This window comes from Pipistrellus hanaki (genome assembly GCF_964339955.1).
Source record: "Pipistrellus hanaki genome assembly, chromosome: 17".
NCBI classification, from domain to species: Eukaryota; Metazoa; Chordata; class Mammalia; order Chiroptera; family Vespertilionidae; genus Pipistrellus; species Pipistrellus hanaki.
The window spans coordinates 26,014,731-26,037,695 of NC_140519.1; the positions used below are offsets into that span (position 1 = coordinate 26,014,731).

A 22,965-nucleotide genomic window follows, 5' to 3' on the forward strand; every position below is an offset into this window, starting at 1 on the left:
CAACGCAAACGACTCAGCGTTCCCTGGGTTGGGATGGTGGGAAGACTGCAGAGACATCCAAATGAGGCTGTCGGGAGGGAGGGTCTGAGAACTTCATAGAGGGGTGAGCCTGCAGGGCAAGTTTGGGGCGCGGGGCTGGAGCCCCAACCCCTAGGCGGGTTGTGAGCGGGCAGGACGGGGCGCGGCCCCCGGGAGGGGCGAGCGCGCCACCCGAGCTCCCCGCCCGCCCGCGCCCGCCACGCACCCGCGCATCCCGCCCGGCTGAGCGCCGCCGCCAGTCCCGGGAGCCCCGCGGAGCTGCGGGGACCGCGCTGGGCTGGAAAGGGCCCTGGGGCAGAGCGGGGAGCGGGGTCCGAGAGCCTGCGCGGTGCTGCGGGCGCGTGGCGACCCTGAGAGCCGAGCCCGAGCCGGGGGCGCGCTGCTCATCCCCCGCCGGGGCGACCTCTGGACCTCTCCGCGCGCGCCACTCCGGGAGCCAGAGGTGAGCATCGGGCTTGGGGGGGCGCAGTCCTTGGGAGCTCGGACACGGCACTCGAGGTCTCTTGTCCCCGGGGGCTCAGAGCGGCAGTCTGAGGACCTGGCCACCGGGGGACGATGCCTAGGAAAGGGGTGCTTCTTGGGAGCTAGGGGGCAAAGAGCCAAAGCTCTCCACCCCACCCAGCACCCAGCAGCGCGCCTGTCCCCTAGGGTGACAGCTAGATGCCCTTCTCCTGGTCCCGCCCTGGGGACCGGCGGCCCTGGTGGTGGGCAAACAGCGGGCCCTGGACCCCCAGCCCCGCCGGCCTCTGTGCGCTCAGCATGGCGCGGGCAAAGTTTGCCTCCCCCGGTCTATCCAGCCCGTTCTCTCGCTCCTGCAGCCCCGAAGGTGCAGAAGGTGCAGCCTGACCGCACGCCCCACCTGCAGCAGCGGCCCAGCCATGGAGCCCCCGGTTCAGATCTTCCGCGGAGACCCGGGCCCCACCTGCGCACCCAGCACCTGCCTGCTCCCCAACGGCAGCGGCAGCGGCGGGGCCCCGGGCGACAGCAACCGCAGCGCGGGCTTCGGGGACTCGCCGCTGGAAGCCACCTACATCTCCCCCGCCATCCCAGTCATCATCACGGCCGTCTACTCCTTGGTGTTCATCGTGGGCTTGGTGGGCAACTCCCTGGTCATGTTCGTGATCATCCGGTGAGCGAGCGAGCACAGGGGCCGGGCGCGTTCGTGGACAGAGACAGGAGGGAGGGCGAGGGCCCGCCACCAAGACCTGGGATGGCCAGCCAGCCAGGTGGTAGGGGACTCTATACCATCTATGCAGGGAGTCTCAGAGGGTGGCCTCTTCGACATGAAGGATTTCCAGGGAGAGTTGCTTGTGGGGACTGTGAGGTTCACACAGGGCGAATCCGAGGGGCCAGAGATTCTTGAGGATGTGTTTCCTCATTTCCCCCACCCCTCCTGTAAACGCTGGACTGGTACCCAGTAAGGACCAGGGTGTGGAACAAGGCCAGTGTCTCCTGCAGAGAAAACCAGTCCATTTGCTTGGCCCTTTGCTTGGGGTTGCCTGGGCCAGTTTGGAGCACATTGTTTTGCTCTCTGGAAATATTTTTTAAGATAAAATTCAGAGCCGAAACCAGTTTGGCTCAGTGGATAGAGCATTGGCCTACGGACTGAAAGGTCCCAGGTTCAATTCTGGTCAAGGGCATGTACCTTGGTTGCAGGCTCATCCCCAGTAGGGGGTGTGCAAGAGTCAGCTGATCGATGATTCTCATTGATGTTTCTATCTCTCTCCCTCTCTGTAAAAAAAAAAAAAAAATCAATAAAATAATTTTTAAAAAGCTTTAAAAAAATTCAGACCTACTGAGTACACTGTATATAAATCAGAATTTCTTTGCTTCCCCATGCTAGTATTAAGTTTTATGAAGCAAAAGCCAATATACTATTTAAGGTTGTTTGATATTCATGCATGAAGCCTTTTTTAGTACGGAAATGCTATCTAGACTATCAGTGATTTTTGTAAAGAAGCCATCTAACAGTTATCTCTAAAGTATGTATGGGTGGGTGGAAGTTTAAAAAAAATCACTTTATTTTTTTATTTTCCACTTTGAGAAATCGAAGGTTTTATTTTATTGTTCTTTTGTGGGATTCTGTTGATTTCAACTTCCAATAATAAATACCCAGCTATCCACGTGAAGCTAATGTTCTGGTAAGTGAATTATTCTTATTTTGGCCTCTTTCAACAAAGAAAAAGAAAAATATACAACTTTGTTCTGGTTGCCCCTTAAGATATATGTGTTTCACTTTCTAGGAGACTTGATGCCCTGATAATGCACCTTTGAGAGGGAGTAAAAAGCTTACCTTGCTTTGAGAATATCCTGTGAAATAAAATGTGCAAGTCACTCTGTTTAGGGGCATTAAGAAATGAGGGACTAACTTCTTTTTATCCTTACTTCAGTTTTAAAACAGGCTTTTTACTTGTTATGAACTTTAAGAACAGTATCTACAGTAACAGGAGTCTGATTCTCTTGGGAAATCATTGTCATACGAATGCCTTTTATCTTTTTTTTTTTTTGGCTTGGGAATGTCAGGTCTTTTATCCTCACCCATGCTCCGAAACTAAAAACCATTATTTAGACCTCCAAATACATTATGAAGCTCTTTTTACCTACAATTAGTGTCTGTAGCTTGGTACCCTTGGTTTCCATAATTGCTCATTGCATTTTACAGGAATTCAGAGATGAGTAAAGGCTACAGGAGGGGGGGGGGGGCTATTTTAAAAGCAAATTGTTCTTCCAAGTCATTAGTAATTTCAGGGCTGCTCTCCATTGGAGAGATTGTAGTAACTAAAAGAAAGGACAGCTGTATTTTATGTTATAATTAAAACCTTTAAAAGATCTGTGATACCGGGGCTGTTGTTTTGTAATAAAAGATGGCTGCACAAAAAGAGACGCTAAGAAAATGCCCAACTCTGCTCCCACTCAGACTATATTCACATGCTTCCGTAAAACAGATACAGCTTATCATCATTTGAGCACCTGGAGTCTTTGCTTGTGGAGAGTTTCTCAGCTGCAGTTAGTGTTCCCATAAAAACATCCTTCCATCCTTCCACCTCACTCTCCATTACTTGGCGATTATGTCAGGTAATAAATGAAAAGTGAAGAATTATACTGTCATCCTGGAATGCCAGCCTATTGAAACGATAGCGCTCATAAATCTATAGCTAAGAGAATTGTAGAGTACTTCAAATGTGTTCAAGATGATACATAGTCAAAGAACTGGAAAATACAACCTCAAAAGAAAAATTGGGGGACTTGGATTTCATTGGCTCAGGTGGAGAAAGGAGTGAAGGTTGGAGAGGGTTAGGATGCTCATCAGAACGGGGCCTGGATTCACATGCAGCCTGGATTATCATTGTTGTTGAGGGCTGAATATGGAAAGATGGAGGCTCACTTTGGAGAAGAACACAATTTTAATACACATGCAAAGGGGTCCTGGTGGAATTCAGTCAACTAGGGACTCATCTTGAAGGTGGAATTTGGGTGCTTGGATGGTGGGGCAGGTGTCAGGCTCATGGCCAGCTGAGACCTGAGGAGGAAGTTAGGGTTGTGGAACAAGCATTGATTGTTTGCAAGCCTGCCATACAAATTAAAGTTTCAGTTGTTTTCATCATTTAATGAGATTCCCTTACATGAGGGCACATTAACCTTTCACTATGAAAACCTTAAAGTCTGTGCATGTCAGAACCTCCTCCCTCCAGGCTTTGGGGTTTGTAGCTTTGGGGGTGTGGAAGTTCTTTAGCTTTTGACCCATATCCTAGGGTCCTACCACCCCTGTGTGCCTAGGGGTGTGACACTCGTGTTCTCTTCACCTGCAACCCAGCCCACTCCCAGACCTGGCCAGGTAGCCCCACCTCTAACATAGGGGTGTCGAACTCAATCAGAGAAGGGGCCAAAATCTAAAATCCAGCCTAAATCGCGGGCCAAATGGTTTACTGAACAGTCATAAACTGACAATGTCATAAACTGACAGAGGAGTGCAGTGATGACAGCGCGATGCAGGCCACATTGCAAGGCCTGGAGGGCTGGATTTGGCCCGCGGGCCTTGTGTTTGACACATGTGCTCTAACATCTTAAGCATCCATTCTCCCGCTCTCATGACAACTGTCTCCTCCCTTAGCAAAAAATAATTAAAATGTAATGAACACTTACGTTAAGCCAGACTGGTAAAGCTACCTACTTGGAGTGAATTATTTTATTTAATCTTCGCAGCCTTAACAATTGTTGAAAGTAAGACAAAGAAAGATTAAACAAACTGACCAATGCCACAACTTGCTAACTTGTGGGACTAGAATGATCCCAGCAGTTTGACCCCAGATCCTGAGGTGTGATCCATTCTGCTATTCATTTTGCTCTATACCACTTCTACAGACATTGGTATGCCTTCTTACCTGGCACTCCTTCATTTTCTCCCAGACTATTACTTCTTTTCTTACCTAGCCTAGACACAAGGAGCCATAACTTCAGCCTCTTTGGTAATATACTCAACTACCATGCTTTCCTACCCTTTTGCCACTCTAGCCCATCAAACCTTAATGTGGGGTGCAGCTACAGTGTTTGGACAGGTTCAAGCCTTGGACAAATGAGGGCACCATCCTCTCAGGGCCACGTGCAAGTCCCATCTTGGAGGGCAGGGCTCTCCCAGCACAATTATAGCCAACAGCTGTAGTTGTGAGTTTGAACCTGAGGTCCAAACACGTGGCCCCATGTGCCTGAGTGATATAGGCTGCAAGTAAACAAAGCTTGATCAGGTGCATGTAATTGAGTAGGATTGAAACCCAGGAGAATGTTGTAAGCATCTTGACCACGCCCTTACTTTGCCTCGTGGCATCTGATACAAAATAAAGACACGGCCTGTGGTCCGTGGCTCTGTTTCTCCATGAGGAAGCAGTGTCCCACCGAGACCCAGCTTTCATCCTCTTGTCTGTCTTTTCTAAGCTTTTCAGCCGCCCCTACTCAGGGTCACTGAACCTGGCTGGGCTGGCGAAGCACATAAGGTGCCCTGGGGCCAAGTATGCCATGGCCAGGCCAGCCCGGCACCCCTTAATTCTGGCTCAAGCCAGTAACCTGTCTTCCTTGTTCCTATACCCAGCTAGTTTAATGCTGCAGAATAAATTCAATTTTATCTTTGTCAGGGCAACACCATTTGCTTCAAGTGTATCCGGCTAAAATTCTGCCTAGTTTTCCTGTGTCTCCTATTTTCCTGAAAGATCCCATTCCTTTTACTGTTTCCCATTTGAAAAACCTAATTTAAATGGTACTAATCCCCAAGCCCTCAATCTGTCCATATCATCCAGCTGCAAGAACACTCCTCTTACCTACTTGTACTGGGAGCCTCCCTCCCCTCATTCCCTTTCACCTCAAAGAGTTCCCTTCCGTCTATCCAAGGCAAATCTCTGCTCCTGTGTTTTGCACTTTCATAGCCATAGGTTTCTTTGCCATATCAGTTATCTCCTTTCTACTCTATCCAGAATCTCTCCCCTTCTACTGCTTTTGTCCCGTAAGCACCTGGACATACTCAAGTATTTCTCATCTTAGAAATAACATCCACAACACTTCCATTTTTCTGAGTTCCCTTAGCTAATGACTTTTCATCCTCTTGTTTGTCACAGGTCAGCTCGGAGGAATAATCCCTCCTCTTCATTTCCTTGTCTTCCTCCTATTGCCTTGCTCAGGGCCCTTGAGTTCTTTTCCTGGTGCTGCTTCGCCAAAGTGATGGTGCTCACATTCCAGAGGCTCCGGTGAGGCTGGTTATCACTTGTTTTCCATGGACATTCGGCATGCTTGACCAGTCTGACATTTCTGCCTTTCTACACCAGCCTCCTGTTCTTGACTTCCTTCCACATCCTTGAGGGTTCTCTTTAGTCTCCATCACAGACTCCTCTTCCTCTTAAATTTCTTAAATGGTCACACTTTCCAGATCCTTCTTAGCTCTCTTTGGTTCTCACTCGGTATAATCACATGTGTCAAACACAAGGCCCGCGGGCCAAATCCAGCCTGCCAGGCCTTGCAATGTGGCCCGCACCGCGCTGTCATCACTGCACTCCGCTGTCAGTTTATGACATTGTCAGTTTATGACTGTTCAGTAAACCATTCGGCCCGCGATTTAGGCTGGATTTTAGATTTTGGCCCCTTCTCTGATTGAGTTCGACACCCCTACGTCAGGCTTTCACTAGCATAGTGGTCGGCAAACTGCAGCTCTCAGCCACATGCCGCTGATCAGGTGCATGTAATTGAGTAGGATTGAAACTGACTGATGAGTTTGCCGACCACTGCGTAAGGCATTAATTACCCTTACCCAGAAGTTTTGACTTCAGGTTAAAGACATTAGTACATTATTAAAATATTTTTTTAAGTGTTTTTACCTAAGGTAGTGGTTAGCAAACTCAGTCAACAGAGCGGCAAACTACTCCTGGAGGCTAGAAGTTCAAGATCAAGATCAAGGGGTTGGCAAGCTTGGTTTTTTCTGGGGCCTCTCTCCTCGGCTTGCAGATGGCTATTTTCTCCCTGTGTCTTCACATTGTCTTCTGTCTGTGTCCTAATAGTCTCATCTTAGGATGCCAGCCATACTGAATTAGGGCTCATCTTAAGACTCCATTTCACCTCTATAAGGGCCATATCTTCCAATGCAGTCCTATTCTGAAGACTTGGCATTAAGACTTTAACACATGTATTTGAGTCAAGGGACACAATTCAGCCCTAAACACGATCGGTTCCCTTCCTGTTCTACTTAAGGAAACACTCACCTCAAGCTTCAATATGCATGATAATTATGGATATATGTTCTTTTTTAATTTAAAGAAAAGCTTTACCTAATGCAGTCTGGGTCTCATAGTTGAACTTGTGCCAGTCTGACAACTCTGTGGCTATAACCAAATTGGAAAAGTATGGAAAGAGTGGAGTGATCCAATCAGAGTGTCTGCTACAGTGCTTGCCTCTTTTCCTTCCCAGCTGTTCTATTCCTCCTCCTCAAAGTGCTCATTATAATTATTGTAGTTTATTCCATATGCTCTCAAATGTCAACATAGCCCACCTTAGATGCTATTGCCAAACCATACCTACAGAGGCGTTAGAGAAAAGGCAGAGCTTGTTGTATAATTAGCCACACGCCACTCCCTAGTATCTAACATTAGTCTTTACCTTAGACTTTGGTTTAAAAAAATGTGTCCTACTTTACCCTAAATTCTCTTTTGGATTCAATATTAAATATTTCCTTAAAACAAGAATAGCAAAGATAACTTCAGAAATTATTTACAAAGGGCCTATCTTGCATTTCTCCAAGTAATATTATCATTTGGCAACCTCTAAAAAGAGTTGATTCTATTGCAAGTGGTTATGTTGATTAGCTAAATGGAATTATTTTCTCCTCTGAGACGTGTGATTGCAGATGAAGTCCAAATCTTTGTGGAACTGTTTCAGAGAGGAGTGATTAAACACACACACACACACACACACACACAAAGAAAAAAGGCAAAAAATAATAACCTGGTGATCAGTATAGAGCTCCTAGAGTCTAACAGACTCCAGGCAAAATTATAGTCTCCACGGTTACTTCTTGATTATGTTGACTTTATAAGATGACAGTTTTTCCTGGTGCCTGTCTTCTCATTAGTTCCAGGAGGAACTTCTCTCTCCTTGGGGATGACAGCTCCTCTCCATTAATCATTCAAGGGAGAACAGTATCGTTATGTGAACTATGCAGTCCTCACTTCCTTTTATTAATTTGTGGATATGCTCAATTGTCACCCTTGGTGGCTCTGTGCTCAGCTAAAAGCCTAGCATTGGATGGCTGAAAGACAGGCTTAGACCTGTATTAACAAAAGATGGCTTCAGACTAACTTAATTTTCTCCTCAACAAAAAATCAAACAATTTTTTTTTATTTGTTGCTTTTTTTCATTGGAGGAGGTGCCGGCTTATGACTTAGATAAGGAAACCTTATGCAAGAAGAATAAATTTTAGGAGTGGGGGTAATATTGTAAAATGCTTGCTGATCAAGCCAGTCAGACTTCACATAAAAGATAAAAAAAACAGAAAACATGTGAGGAATTGAGAGATTCCAAAGGAAATTGGCCTACAGGTGGGCAAGGAAGCCATCAGATTAAGAAAGGCTAGATTTATGAGCATTTAGAGATCAGCTATAACAATAGGAACAATTTTCTGAGCTCCCATTGAGCTCATTAACTCATTATTAACTCATTTAACTGCACAACAAAACCCTGTGCTTTGCAATGTTGCTTTTCACCTAGTGAATGGCTCACTTCCTCTGGACAAAAGAGAGAGCCAGGAGGGTAACTGTGTCTCCTCTCTTTAGCCTACTTTAGCTAAATCAGTTTTCAATACAAAAATGGAAAAATAATGTAGCCCAGCAAGTGTGAATCAGTGATTGAGTGTCAACCTATGAACCAGGAGGTCACAGTCTTGATTCCAGTCAGGGCATATTCTCGGTTGTGGGCCTGATCCCTAGTGTGGGGCCTGCAGGAGGTAGCCAAGGAATGATTCTGTCTCATCAATGATGTTTTTATCTCTCTCTCCCTCTCCCTTCCTCTCTGATATCAATAAACATACCTTTTTTTAAAAAAAGGAAAATAATTTAAGATGTCTACATACATATCCAGATAGCTGTACACTAGGAAACTTCAGTCATTTGAGATTTGTAGTTTTCCACGAGGTGTTCTTGGCCATGATAAACACGCTTGGCACACAGTTGCATGTACTCGAACATTGTTCTGGGAGTCGGGGTCCTGATTACAGGCAGGATGAGCAGTTACTGGGGTGCTGACTCTTCCAGGGAAATCACTGCTTTGACATTCCCCTTGTTCTCCTCTCCCTGCCACCGCCCTGCAGGGGTGTGCAGTGATGCAAGTCCATCATTCTGGCTACCTGCCTGTGTCACTACCAGCCTGGTGACTACGGTCTCCATAGTCATGGGACTCCGGGACACACTCCACTTCTTCTCAGTTCTCTTTGTAGTGTTTGCTTTTTGCATGAGAAAATAAATCTGGAGAACGGAAGGGGCCTGATGCCTATGGGAATAGGACTCCTTTAGAATACTATAGGCCGGGGCAATTTCAAAAACAGATCATTGGAGAAACAATAACTGAACTTCCCTCCTTCTTCTAAAATTAATAAGCTACTTCCCTTTAGGAAAGAACCATGATTTCAACTGTAAGTAGTCCCAAAGGACAGATAGCAAATTAATTTCATCAAGATAAACTGAAGGTATGGGCAGCATTTAATGAAACAAACTCATGATGTTTTCAAATGAATTCTTCTGAGAATTCACATCAGTATACCTATCATTATTTTTTTATCATTTTAAACATAAAATGTAGAAGCCTATGTGTCTGGAAAACACAGGAAAATAAGTAAGTCATATTGTTAGCAATGCAGAGAAAAGAGCTGCAAAACCTGTCTCTCACTAAGCTAATCTTCCACTGTTGGCTAATCTTCCACTGCCTTTCTCAGGGGCTGCAGAATTTTCCTCCTACTGCGTTTGGTGTTTGGGGTCTTTGGATTCCTAACGCAGCCCTCGTATTATAAGTTAAAGGCCGGCTTGTAGGTGTTTGCTGTTTTCACTGTGTTGAAGCTGTAGTTTGATGGTTACTCAGAAGGCTCCGATTTTACCTAGTACTGTGGTCTCTCGAGCCACATGCGGCTCTTTGGCCCCTTGAGTGCTGCTCTTCCACCAAATACCAAGGCCTGGGTGAGTTTGTTTTGCAGAAGTGGCATTAGAAGTTTAAGTTTAAAAAATTTGGGGCTCTCAAAAGAAATTTCAATTGTTGTTGATATCAAGTACCGTTGATATTTGGCTCTGTTGACTAATGAGTTTGCTGACCACTGACCTGTACTTCCCCATTGTCTCTCGAATTTGTGGTTTCAGGCAATTCAGATACTTCCTCTTTACTCAGTTTCCGCACCTGAAAAATGGGCAGTGCCTTTGGAAAAACTCAAACAGCATAACGTACTTGGCAGCCTTTGTCCGTCGAGGGGCATCATGCTAATGTTTTACATCAGTGTTACCTTCTGGACTATGCCCTCTTACCTCATGACACGTGTCTACCCTCATGACACATAGGTGACCACATTAATCAGAATGTTGTTCAATCTTTAGCTGATGGAGGTGGCATTAGTCTCAGAATCACATTATTTCTCTGATGAAATTCCTGACTCCTTAAGAAGCTTTGGAATGACAGTCCTGAATTCCTTTACTTATTAGATATGGAGTCTGAAAATCAATGAAAATCATCTCCAGAAAAAAAAAATTGGGGCATTGGTATCTTATGGGATTGTGATACGGGTTATTTAGATGGTAGTAGATAACTAATAATAACAGTAGCAATAATAGCAGCAGCAGGAACAGCAACATGACAATGAGGGCTGGCATTCACTGAGCAGTTATCAAGTACCAAGTCCTGTGCTAAGTAATTGGTGCTTATATTGTGATGTACCCCATCTTACAAAGAACACCTCTAAAAGTTGGATTATAGAGTCACTTATTAAAAGGCGGCGCATACAAGGAAGCAAAAGTACTCCAGAACTCACAGCCCCAAACAGCTTACCACGCTTGGCTTATATTGGCAGAATATCACAAAAGTATTGATTACATCTTTGGGTTTGGAATGAGGAATCTGTTTCTCGAAAAAGCATTTTTACATAAGCAGAATTTGAGCAACTTAGTTATCTACGAATCACTGAATCGACAGAAACACATTATCTGGGACCACCGGGGCAATTTAGAATAATGGTGCTGTCCAGATTCTGGGATCACTGAGTCAACAGGAATGCACTCTCTGTAGCTACTGAGGCAATTTAGGATAATTTGTGCTCTTCTCATTCTGGGACCACTAGTCAACCGAAATTCAGTTATCCATAGCTACTGAGACAATTTAGGATAATTAAACTGTCATGGGTCCTAGAGGAATGTGCTTCGATGACCAGTGAGATCACAATCAGTGGGCTATTGAAACCGCCATCAAGGGAGAAATTCAATCATACATAAGTTCAGAACATCAAAAATAACTTTTAAATGAGTGAAGAACCCAAAACAGCAAGGTTAAAATATTAAACAGTAATTTTTACCCAAGTATGGTTGCTACCATACTTTACTTAGCCATCAAGATTGTGGACTTATCATGCTGTCATAAAGCTAAAAAGGAGCTTCTGATCAATGAATCAGGATTTAAATGAAAAAACAAAGCACTTGGACAGTACACATCAATAGCAAGACATTCTAATAATCCAGGAATGACCTTCCCCCTGCATGTTGTCTGAGAACAGCAGGTGCAAGGAAAGGGCCAGAAGCCCTGAGTCCACTGTGTCAGAACATTGCCCGCACGGGGTACCTGCTTCTTGGGTTGCTGGTGTCACAGTTTCCCGGAAACACGGCCTGGTGACATTGGTTCCTGATACCTCAGCAGGTAACTTGGTTCCCTTTGCCATCACACTAGCATGTATGGTTGCCAGTCTAAGAGCCACGCCTTGATTCTCTGTAACGAGCACTACACTGGGAAGGTCTTGAGTTAAAGTATCGTGGGGAGCGTTTGTTACTCCTGGAGACACCCTCGGCCATGTTGCCTCGGGCTGGTTCTAAGTTCCCTCTTTTGGGCCTGCTCCCCCGCCTCTGCTGGTACACCATACTGTTGCTTTCAGGTTTGTCACATTGTCAGGTTTAGTGGGGACAGCCCACGGTCTTTGCTCTTTTAGTGCCATATGCTCCTGTGGTGTGTGTGCTAAAAAGTGCCACCACTCGCTGCCAGCCCACCTCCAGCCTCTCCACATAAGCCCCAGATGCCCACCCAGAGGATGCCATTTTACTTGAAACACTTGTGAGTTTTAGTAAAGCAGTGTGGAGGAGATGGAAAATAATTTTATATCCTCTCAGAGTAAGAAAATTTGTGTTGTTTTTTTAAAAATATTTTTATTGACTTCTTACAGATAGGAAGGTAGAGTGATAGTTAGAAACATCAATGAGAGAGAAACATTAATCAGCTGCCTCCTGCACACCCCCTACTGAGGATGTGCCCGCAACCAAGGTACATGCCCTTGACTGGAATCAAACCTGGGACCCTTCAGTCGAGAGGCCGACGCTCTATCCACTGAGCCAAACCGGTTAGGGCAAGCTTACTTGTGTTTTTTTCCACCAGTGGACATATAGTGACCAGAGGACTAAGTACTGTTTCATTTTGGTTAAGTACAAACAATACCTAACAGCTTAACCAGACTGTCGTGGAGGGTGAAAGTTTTGTCTTATGGATCCAGGCCAGTGTAGAATGTAGGGCTGTCCGTAAATATTTGTTGAAGTCTTTGCTTATTTATTACTTTTAATTATATCCGTTTAGTCCTCCCTTTGTGGTGCTGCAGGGCTATAAGCATCTGTCTTTCAGAAACGTGGGAGGGAGGCCTTGCTCTCCTGCCCCTCCAGATCCTCCCACTGAGCCTCTGCCTCTGCGAACACTAGACAAATTACTTATCAGAGTCTAACCTTCTTCACCTCCACTGGGGGAAAAGACATACATCTCCAGGGTAAACTTGAAGGGCAGTTGTTGTGAGAATCAAATAGGCTACATGGAAGTCAACATATTGAGTTTGGTGCTGGGGAGAGTTAAGAATGCAGGAGCTGGGATCCAACCTCTGGGTGTGAATTCCTGCCATGCCATTCGTAATTACATCACTTGGAGAAATTCACAGAATAGGGAATTTTACAGAGGCTTCCAGCACATAAGAGAGGAAAGAGGAGTTAGGGAACATGAAATAAATTAGACATGTTCTCCAGGCCAGGTGCAAGCTACTAATTATTTCAGGAACTTTAGGAAACGGGCATTCTATTTCCCACTTTATAGTTGGGAAACTGCAGCTCAGGGTTTCTAGTGACCTCTCCAAAGTCTGTCAGTTGGGAGGAAACATGACTACATCACAGGTCTGCCTAATCGTGTACAGCAGAGACCACTTTAACTTTATACAGGAAGAAGAGAAAATCAGGGAAATGATATGAGAGTAGATGTCAAAAATATTGCCTGTCAGAATTTTGGCTAGTATTAGGGGTTTGGGGGGGAGAATGTTGAAAGAGTAAGAGGTCAACTTGTAAGATGCATTTTTCAAGCATAAAACCATGTTTTTAAGAAGACAATGTCTGAACAGATAGCATTTCAGCACACTCATTAGAAATATTTGGTTCTGCCTCAGAAAATGTACTTGCTTAGTTATCTACACCTTTATAAAACCTATGCTCTGAGCATTGGCCTTGCACATTGAATCACTTTCTAAAGCTTATGGGACATTTAAAAATATTTGAGTAAAAACTGTAAGAAAGCATATTTTAAAATAAACTCCCCACTCTCCAGATTAACACACTGCTTAGCCAAAAGAGCATCAAAATGGAAAACAAACGATATTAACTGTAGTACCAGTCCTTCTGTTGCTTTTATTCAATCACACACAAAAAAATATGTTTCTTAAGAATGGAAGAGGGGAAGGGAAGATTGGGAGTGGGGAAAGGGTAGAGGGTGGAATTAGGAGACTGAGAGTGAAATGTGATCCTCAGTGTCAGATATTTTGAATGAGGCCATCCACTGCCTTTATCTCATGGATTGCCAGTTTGGTTTTATTAACCTTATTTCACAGGAACCGAAACTCACAAAAGTCTTATACTGAGTTCAGACTCAGGACCATCTGACTTCCCATTAGACCACATTGTTTGCAAGGGGAGCCAAGGCTGTTCTGTCATTTCATGGTAGGAAAAATTTCTCATGTGGCAAATTTATGTCTTGAATGACACCAACACAGTGATCAATGAATGTCATTGATATTGATTTTATAGCCAAAGCAGAAGTGGTTTTCCATAAGATAACTCCTTTTAAATGACCTTTAATAAAAGTCATGATTATACCCTTAAGAAAGCCTGGCTTCTTGAAGGCTCAGTGGGCATGGCTGAATTAATTATGATGAAGTCTACAAATCTGAAGTGCGTAGAAAGTAATAACATGGATTTTCCAAACATATGTTGGCATTTGGCCTTTGAAAGCCTGCTGATATCGTTGGGAACACTTCATGCCCTATAGATCCCCGAGGAATCACTCTAAGTGAGAGAGTTTTCTTAATTTGGTTTTAGTTGAAAATGCAATTGTTCTAAACTCCATGTTGTAATGAAAAGAATAATTTGGGCTTAAAGGCAATCTTTCTGACCTACTTTTAAATTACTCTTCCCACATTTGGAAGATGAAACAAATTATGTGCTTGAAAACTCACTCAAGATGGGAGTAAAGCAGAACAGAATTCTTTCTCAGCAGCTGTACCAGATTACATTGAGTGCTATGACATGTATAAAGGAAGGACTCGGTCTGCTTTGTTTACAGAATGCATTGCAAATGAAAAACCAGTGCACGGCGGCAAATAAAGCCAACAAACTTAGTTATAATGTAGCCAGTGAATTTGAAAAGACCTGTATTACATGCAAGTCTGTTGAGAAGCTCTATACTATGTATATCCTATTTATCTATGCTTTTTTCTTTCCCTGTTAATTTTTTATTTAAATTAACTTTTGAACAAAGCAGTAGAATAAAAGCAAAAGTCAGAGATTTGGGGCCATTATTATATTACTCCTAAAGTCTAGAGTAGTTCTTTTACTAATATTAAATACTCAATAGACATCTGAAAAATGAAGAAATGAAGGCAAATTCAGTAATCCACAGGCTTTCACAAGCATTTTTACCTCATGGGATTTGGCATAAAGATGGAAGGAAATGATCTCATTTCTTGTCTTTTTAGGTACACTAAGATGAAGACGGCGACCAACATTTATATATTTAACCTGGCTTTGGCTGATGCTTTAGTTACTACCACCATGCCCTTCCAGAGCACAGTTTATCTGATGAATTCCTGGCCCTTTGGGGATGTGCTGTGCAAGATAGTCATTTCCATTGACTACTACAACATGTTTACCAGCATTTTCACCTTGACCATGATGAGTGTGGACCGATACATTGCTGTGTGCCACCCAGTCAAGGCGCTGGACTTTCGCACACCCTTGAAGGCAAAGATCATCAATATCTGTATTTGGCTCCTGTCTTCCTCTGTTGGCATATCCGCGATTGTCCTTGGAGGAACCAAAGTCAGGGAAGGTAAGGGCAGGCATTTTCATTTAATGTTTTAAGCATACTTCTAATGGAACAAAATCTTAATTTGGGAGTGATTAGGACACACATCTAGTGGAATATAATGCCTAAATCCATGCAAAATGAGAAATAAAACAATTTTGTGTCCCTTTTCATATTTAAACACAAGCTGAGATAATGACATTACCTGAACACAGAGCCCAACCTGTCTCCCATTTCAAAAGTGCTATCAGAATCTGGAGAAATGGGGCTGAAGTTAAGGAACGATAGGCAAGTGGATTTATGAAATACAATTCCACTGTATTCTGGCAATTTTTAGATACCTCCTTGCACTTCTTCTTTCTCCCTAAAAAGGGACCCATGCATAGTCACATACACCAAAAGGTGGCAGGTTCAGTTCCTGATCAGGCACATACCAAGGTCGGGGGTTCAATCTCCAGTCAGAGTTTGTAGGGGGGCAACTGATGGATGTTTCTCTCTCACTCTCTCCCCCCCTCCCCCTTCCTCTCTTTGTAAAAAGACAAATCAATAAAAACATATCCTTGGTTGAGGATAAAAACAATGTAATATTATGCAGCTATAGAAAAGAAGGAACTCTTACCCTTTTAGACAGCATGGCTGGAGATGGAGAGCATTATGCTAAGCAAAATAAGCCATTCAGAGACATTGAAGTATCACATAATCTTACTTATATGTGGGATATAATCAACCAATGAACAAAATAGATCCAGAATCATGGAAGCATGGCACAAACTGATATATCTCAGAGGAAAGGGGACAGAGATTAAGCAAGGAATTTATATGCATACTAGTGGCCCGGAATTTGTGCATAGGGGTAGGGGGACCCTCAGCCCAGCCTGCACCCTGTGAGATCAGACATCCCTCTTGCAATCTGGGACTACTGGCTCCTAACCCCTCATCTGCCTGCCTGCCTGATCGCCCCTAACCCTTCTGCCTGCCTGCCTTATCACTGCTAACTGCCCTCCCCTGCCAGCCTATTCTCATCCCCAATTGCTCTCCCCTGCTGGCCTGATCTTGCCCCCAACTGTCTCTGCCTGCCTGATCACCCCTAACTGCTCTCCCCTGCCAGCCTGGTCTCGTCCAGTCTCTGTCTCTCTTTGTTTTTCTCAGCAGTCCTCCAGTCCTCCCTACAACCCTGTGTCCCTCTTCCTCTTTCCCTGCTGGGAAGGAGCGGGGCCAGTGGGGGCTGCTCCATCCTCTGCCCATCCTCCCTTCCATCCAGGCATCTTCAGGCCCAGTCTGTTTTGTTTCCTCATTCTGAGAGAGGCTCCAAGAGTGAGCTGGGAGGGAGGAAAAGAAAGGGAGAAAAGGCTATGAGCTGGTGGGTACTGTGTGTGTCTGTTTGTATGTGCAGTTGTGAGTGAGTGTGAGTGTCGGCCCTACATCCCCTGTCTCCACTGCCACAAGTCCCCACCTACCAGAACCTGCTGTGTGCACAGTCTGGGCATTAGGTCGAGTCTCTGGTCATTGTGGATGTGACAGACCCAGGGTTTTTGTATATTAGGATGGACACAGATAGTGTGGTGAAGGCCTGAGGTGGAGTAGGAACCGGGTGGAGGAGGTCAATGGTGGAAATATGGAAGACATCTATAATGCTCTCTTCAATAAAGATTTAAAAAATTAAAAACAGCACTTTATTATGTTATGCTTGACATGTAAATAGCTGTGCATATTTACTAGTAATATATACAACTCAATAAGTTTTGGGATAATTACCGGTGAAACCATGATCCCATCATGAGCATAAACATATCTGTCACTTTTCAAAGTTTCCTCCTGCCCTCTTTATTATTACTTTTGTATTCATGTTAAAAACATTTAACATAAGATCTACCCATCTTAGCAAATTTTAAGTCTTCAGTACAGTATTTTTAGCTATTGGGCCTATATTGCAGAGAAAATGTCCAGAACCTATTCACTTGCATATCTGAAAGTTTGTACCCTTGGCCATCATCTCTCCCCCACAAGGCTTTAGTTCTACTCTCTGCCTCTATGAGTTTGACTATTTTATATTCATCATATAAGTAAGATCATATAGTATTTGTCTTTTTGTATCTCACTTAGCATAATGTGTACTAGGTCCATCCATGTTGTTACACATGTCAGGATTTTCTTTTTTTCTAAGGCTGAATAATATTTCATTATATCTCTCTCACACATCTTTTATTCATTCTTCTATTAATGGATATTTAGGTTGTTTCCATATCTTAGCTGAGGCCAACCACAAGGAAGAGACAATGTTAGTATACATAAAACTTTAGCAGAAAAAAAAAATATTCCTTACCTTCAGTGAAGCTAGATTCAACAGACAAGTCAAACCCAGGGTAAAATATTCTTTTTCTTTTTTAACTGTCCTTTATTAGTGATGTCTAAGAAAAATAATCCTGAATATTTTAGCTGACATCCAAACCATATATAAATTTGTTTGTTTTTTTTCAATCAATATTGCAAAACAAATATTTTGAGATGCTTCTTTTCAAAATAGTACTTTGTTTTTGTATCTTTAAATTTCAGTTTACTTTCAGTATTATTTTGTACTCAGACCTGGTGCACGAACTCCTGCATGGGTGGGGTTCTTGGCCTGGCTGGTGATTGAGGATGATTGGAGCCATCTCACCCAGTCCCAATCAGCCAGACCCCAGCAACAAGCTAATCTACTGGTTGGAGCATCTGCCCCCTCATGGTCAGTGTGCATCATAGTGACTGGTTGAGTGATCAACTGAACAGTAGACTGATCAATCGGACACTTAGCATATTAGGCTTTTATATATCTATATCTATATCTATCTATCTATCTATCTATCTATAGACAATCAAGGTAAAATATTTTTTAAACTTAGGTTTTTGCAATGTGCCACCCATCAAAATTTGCTTAATAACTACTTTTTCCCCCTATGATAATAGTGATGATTTTAAAAAATCATTTAACTCTTCTTAGTCCTACAAATACTATAACAAAAATTGTTCATTTCTCATAGTAACAGTATTTTGGACAATGATTTTTGTAGAGACTCAAAAATTACAAGTTTTTCCAGGAGATTTTATTTTATAAGAGGCTTGCTGATACTTAGTTGATTATATTTTTTGTATTTTAAAGTATATGTAATTGAAATGATAAAAAGATACATTTTGTTTTATTGAGGAATATTTGATTAAGATCACATTCAAATGTTTTAGAAAACATTACTCATAGAACTGTTTCCTTGTTTAAACATACTCATGGTATTTTTGAAGCAGAGTTTTCCAACAAGAAAATATATGTTTTACATATTTTTAATCCTCACCTGAGGGTATTTTTCCATTGCTTTTTGAGAGAGAGTGGAAGGGAGGGGGGGAGAGAAACATCCATATCATAGAGACATTGATTGATAGGAGCCCAAACCAGCCTGGGGATCCAGCCTGCAAATGAGATACGGGCCCTTTCCTGGGACCCTCCAGTCCATGAGCCAGTGCTCTATCCACTGAGCCAAACCAGCCAGTGTGAACATATTTTCATTATAAAAATTACACTCAATATTGCCCACAATTACTTTACTCATAAGGAAGGATCAGGACAGAGAGTTTTGCCATGTTCTGTGCTCAATGACTGCTCAGAGGCAAGAAGAAAAAGTGTGGGCTGGTTGATGCTTAGGGAAGAGGGGAGCCCCGGAGGGGTGAGTGGATCCTCAATGAAAGTATTACAAAAGGTGCTTATCCTGGGTCTCTGCTGTTCCTGGTCACTCCAAAGCATACTCTCCATCAGAGAGAAGCAGAACAAATAAAGCAGTTTTCTAAGTAATCATATAAAATATTTGTTTTTATCTATTACATAGTAAATGTTGGTAAAAATAAAATATGTGTCTGATTTTTGAATTTCCTTGATAATGATAATGATCCTCTTCCTTCTCTTTCTCTTCCTTCTTCTAGTTTTTCTTCTCCTCCTTCACCTTCTTCTTCTTCTTCTCTAGAAATTTATTCATGTTTCAACAATGTCCTTAATCACAAGGATCACCACTGGTTTCATTAAATCATAGTACCTGGGTCATATTTAGAAAAATTTCATATAAAATTTTACTTACCTACCTAATGGTTTCTTGTAAACCAGCTAATATTTTAGGACAAGTTGGCTTTTATTAAATTAAATGGTTAGACTTGCAACATGTAGTCATTTATTACAAATAAATACTAGTTTTTATTGCCAGAGCCTTGGGACTGGGAGAATTATTAATAATGCAAATAAGTGCTCGTGCTGTAAATTAACAAGTTAACTGTTCTGAAAGTCATCAATGTCAAATCAGCTTCCACAAGTAGATAATTCCTATTGATAGTTAGTTTAGTTTAGCCTGTAGTTTAGTGTATGCTACCAAGAAATGGGGACTTTCTGGGTTCATTGTACACATGGCATTCATTCCTCACAAGGTGATTTGCTTCAGGGTATGCCATCTCACTATGATTGGATCTTCACAACCAAAAAATATTAAAATCCACATTTAAAACACTTGGCCAGTCTATGAAAGAGAAACACCACATGACCTCACTCATTTATGGATAATAACATTATAAACTGATGACCAAAAAGATAGATACAGAGACAGAAAAGCAACAAACAAACTGTCAAATTATAGCAGGAAGGTTAGGGAGATATGGGGAAGATAAGAGATCAACCGAAGGACTTGTATGCATGCATATAAGCAAAACCAATGGACGAAAAACTCTGGGGAGGGAGGGGATGTATGGGAGGCAGGGGGCAATGGTAAGATATGTACACATATAATACCTTAATTTTAAAAAAATGAAAAGAAAAAAAAACAAAAAAGAAAACCACTTGGCAGCCACAGTAATGACACTTTCCTTCTCGCCGTGCTGTTTGTATCACGGTGTTGTCCTTGCAGACTTGGATGTCATCGAGTGCTCCTTGCAGTTCCCGGATGACGATTACGCGTGGTGGGACCTCTTCATGAAGATCTGCGTCTTCGTCTTTGCCTTCGTGATCCCCGTCGTCATCATCATCATCTGCTACACCCTGATGATCCTGCGCTTGAAGAGCGTCCGGCTCCTGTCCGGCTCCCGGGAGAAGGACCGCAACCTGCGGCGCATCACCAGGCTGGTCCTGGTGGTGGTGGCCGTCTTCATCGTCTGCTGGACCCCCATCCACATCTTCATCCTCGTGGAGGCGCTGGGCAGCACCTCGCACAGCACGGCCGCCCTCTCCAGCTTCTACTTCTGCATCGCCCTGGGCTACACCAACAGCAGCCTGAACCCCATCCTCTACGCCTTCCTCGATGAGAATTTCAAGCGGTGTTTCAGGGACTTCTGCTTCCCCATCAAGATGAGGATGGAGCGGCAGAGCACCAGCAGGGTCAGAAACACGGTTCAGGATCCTGCTTACGGGAGGGATGTGGATGGGCTAAACAAACCGGTATGACTAGTCGTGGAGATGTCCTCTTACGGTTCTCCGGGAAGAGAAGAGTTCAACGATCTGGGTTCAACTCAGATCACTACTGCGGTCTGAGGCGGAAAAGTAGAATTTCTTACAAACTTTAGGAAATCTCACGGCCTGAGGTCATCCATGAGGCTCTAGTAGGGACCCAGGTCAATGGAAGCATCAAGGCTGTAGGGACTGAGTACCACCGAGGAGCAAATACAGTCCCCTCAGAAGGGCAGGGAAGCTAAGGCTGGTTTCCAGTTCCTCTGATGAACAAGAAACAAGCCTTTTTCTTCTGGTTTCCTAGATTGACTTCAGGACTCGGCTGCTGTGGGCTTCCTATGCAATGCTGGTTTCCAAAGCTCTGTATAAAAAATGAAGCCAAACAAAATGCTGGTTTCAGGGCCTAGTGGGCATCCAATCCCGATGCTTAACATAGACAGTAACAACGACAACCATTTCCAGGGGCCGTGCTGCACGGACACACATTGCGAGGTGAGGATGCTACCTGAAGTTTGACTTGGATCCATACCTGAAAAGTCTGTTGTTCCTATATTATAGAAAATTATCTCGTTATTTAAACATATACAAGATGGACTGCAATAGAGTTTAATTCTCCGAAGAACTATATTTTTAGCATGCTATTGAGATAGATAATCTCATAATAAGGCTAAGAAACATAAATTGGTTTAAGTATCACCAAAAGTATATAGAGTTCCACCTGTAAATAATAGTACATGTGAAAACAAGGAATGGGTTTGCCATAAAGCCAGGCAATTGCTGGAGAGCATGTTAATAATGTCCCCGAGTAATTTAGAGTGATGCTGAGACATTTTGCTGCAACATCAGCTTCTCTCTGAGAATCACTCAACGGCACATCACTCAACACCAATTAGCCCTTCATAGTGTCCACAACTCCATGGAATATTTAACTCACTCCCAGGTTGTAGCCTTTGCCGAATCTAGCTTATATGCAACATCTCTTTATGAATATATACCTATTACCACATTTTCTGTATCCGGGAAGGGAAGGCATTTTGCTCATGTAAATCTCAAGTGATTCTTCTGTGGCTTTCGGTGGGAAGTAGAATTGGTCCTAACTGTGATCTGAATGAGGACATTATGTCACTCGTGGTGCCTGAACACCCCTTGCACTGGGTTCTGAAGAGCATACCTGAGAGGATAATGCCATGAGCATCACATTGAGGGTAATTTTGCTGAAACTTCAGATGACATATAAATTCCCCTTCCTTTTCCTGAAAATTATGGTTTCAGAAGAAATGGCTTTTTCTGTCATTTGCCTGGGCAGAAAAGGGGTAATTTAAAAATAATGCTCATCTTGCTGAAACTGGTTTGGCTCAGTGGATAGAGTGTTGGCCTGCGGACTGAAAGGTCCCAGGTTCAATTCCGGTCAAGGGTATGTACCTTGGTTGCGGGCACATCCCCGGTGGTGGATGTACAGGAGGTAACAGATACATGTTTCTAACTCTCTATCCCTCTCCCTTCTACTCTGTAAAAATTCAATAAAATATATTTTAAAAATTAAAAAAAATAATAACACTCTTCTTTAGCCTATATATTATGTTATGTTATCAGGACAGGACCCTTTGAAATTCAATTGGATAATCAAAGGTATGGACCTATATATACACATCACTACTTCTGTAAGTTCTGTTCACTGTGTGTGCTCTCTCTCTTGTGCATATATTCTTTTTAGATTGGAGGTTTTATATGTGGCTTCAGAATTTTAATATGATGATGTTTGTCAATTAGTTAGTCAATTCCAGGTTTTCATGGCACCTAATCCATGACAGCAAGGTGAGGTTTTTCATGATAAAAACATAGAGCTCTGCCTGGCTGGAATGGCTCAGTGGTTGAGCATTGACCTGTGAACCGGGAGGTCATGGTTCAATTCCTGGTCAGGGCACATGCCCGGGTTGTGGGCTCAATCCCCAGTGTGGGGTGTGCAGGAAGCAGTTGATCAATGAATGACTCTCTCTCTCATCATTGATGTCTCTTTCTCTCTCTCTCTCTCTCTTTCTCTCTCTCTCTCTCTCTCTCTCTCTCTCTCTCTCTCTCTCCTTCCCTTTCTCTCTGAAATCAATTTAAAAAAATGTTAAGACACAACAACGTAGAGCTCCTTTGAACATTTCTTAAATTCTATTGATTTTTCTTAGGTGTTCTTTTGGAAATGGGTTAAATATTGGTTGATATTCACCCCATGGTTAAAAATCTTGGATATCATGCAAGAAGGAGATCTGGATAGCAAATACTTTCAGAAATAAACCCTACTGATGTGGGAAATATAGAAACCTCTTTACAATGGTAAAATTCAAAACTCTAACAGGGATAAAATCATGGAACAAGCTTTCAGTAATGCGTTCTCTTCAACTTAGCAC

The 22,965-nt window shown here is 43.1% G+C and overlaps 1 protein-coding gene across 1 annotated transcript; it reads left to right on the top strand.

Moving 5' to 3' along the window:
• The first annotated feature begins 329 nt into the window (after window positions 1-329).
• Window positions 330-22,597, top strand: OPRK1 (opioid receptor kappa 1). Its single transcript, XM_084865031.1, has 4 exons — window positions 330-481; window positions 858-1,168; window positions 14,795-15,147; window positions 20,034-22,597. Exons 2-4 carry the CDS (start codon window positions 918-920, stop codon window positions 20,564-20,566), a joined length of 1,137 nt encoding a protein of 378 aa, XP_084721157.1. The 5' UTR covers window positions 330-481; window positions 858-917; the 3' UTR covers window positions 20,567-22,597.
• Window positions 22,598-22,965: the final 368 nt, after the last annotated feature.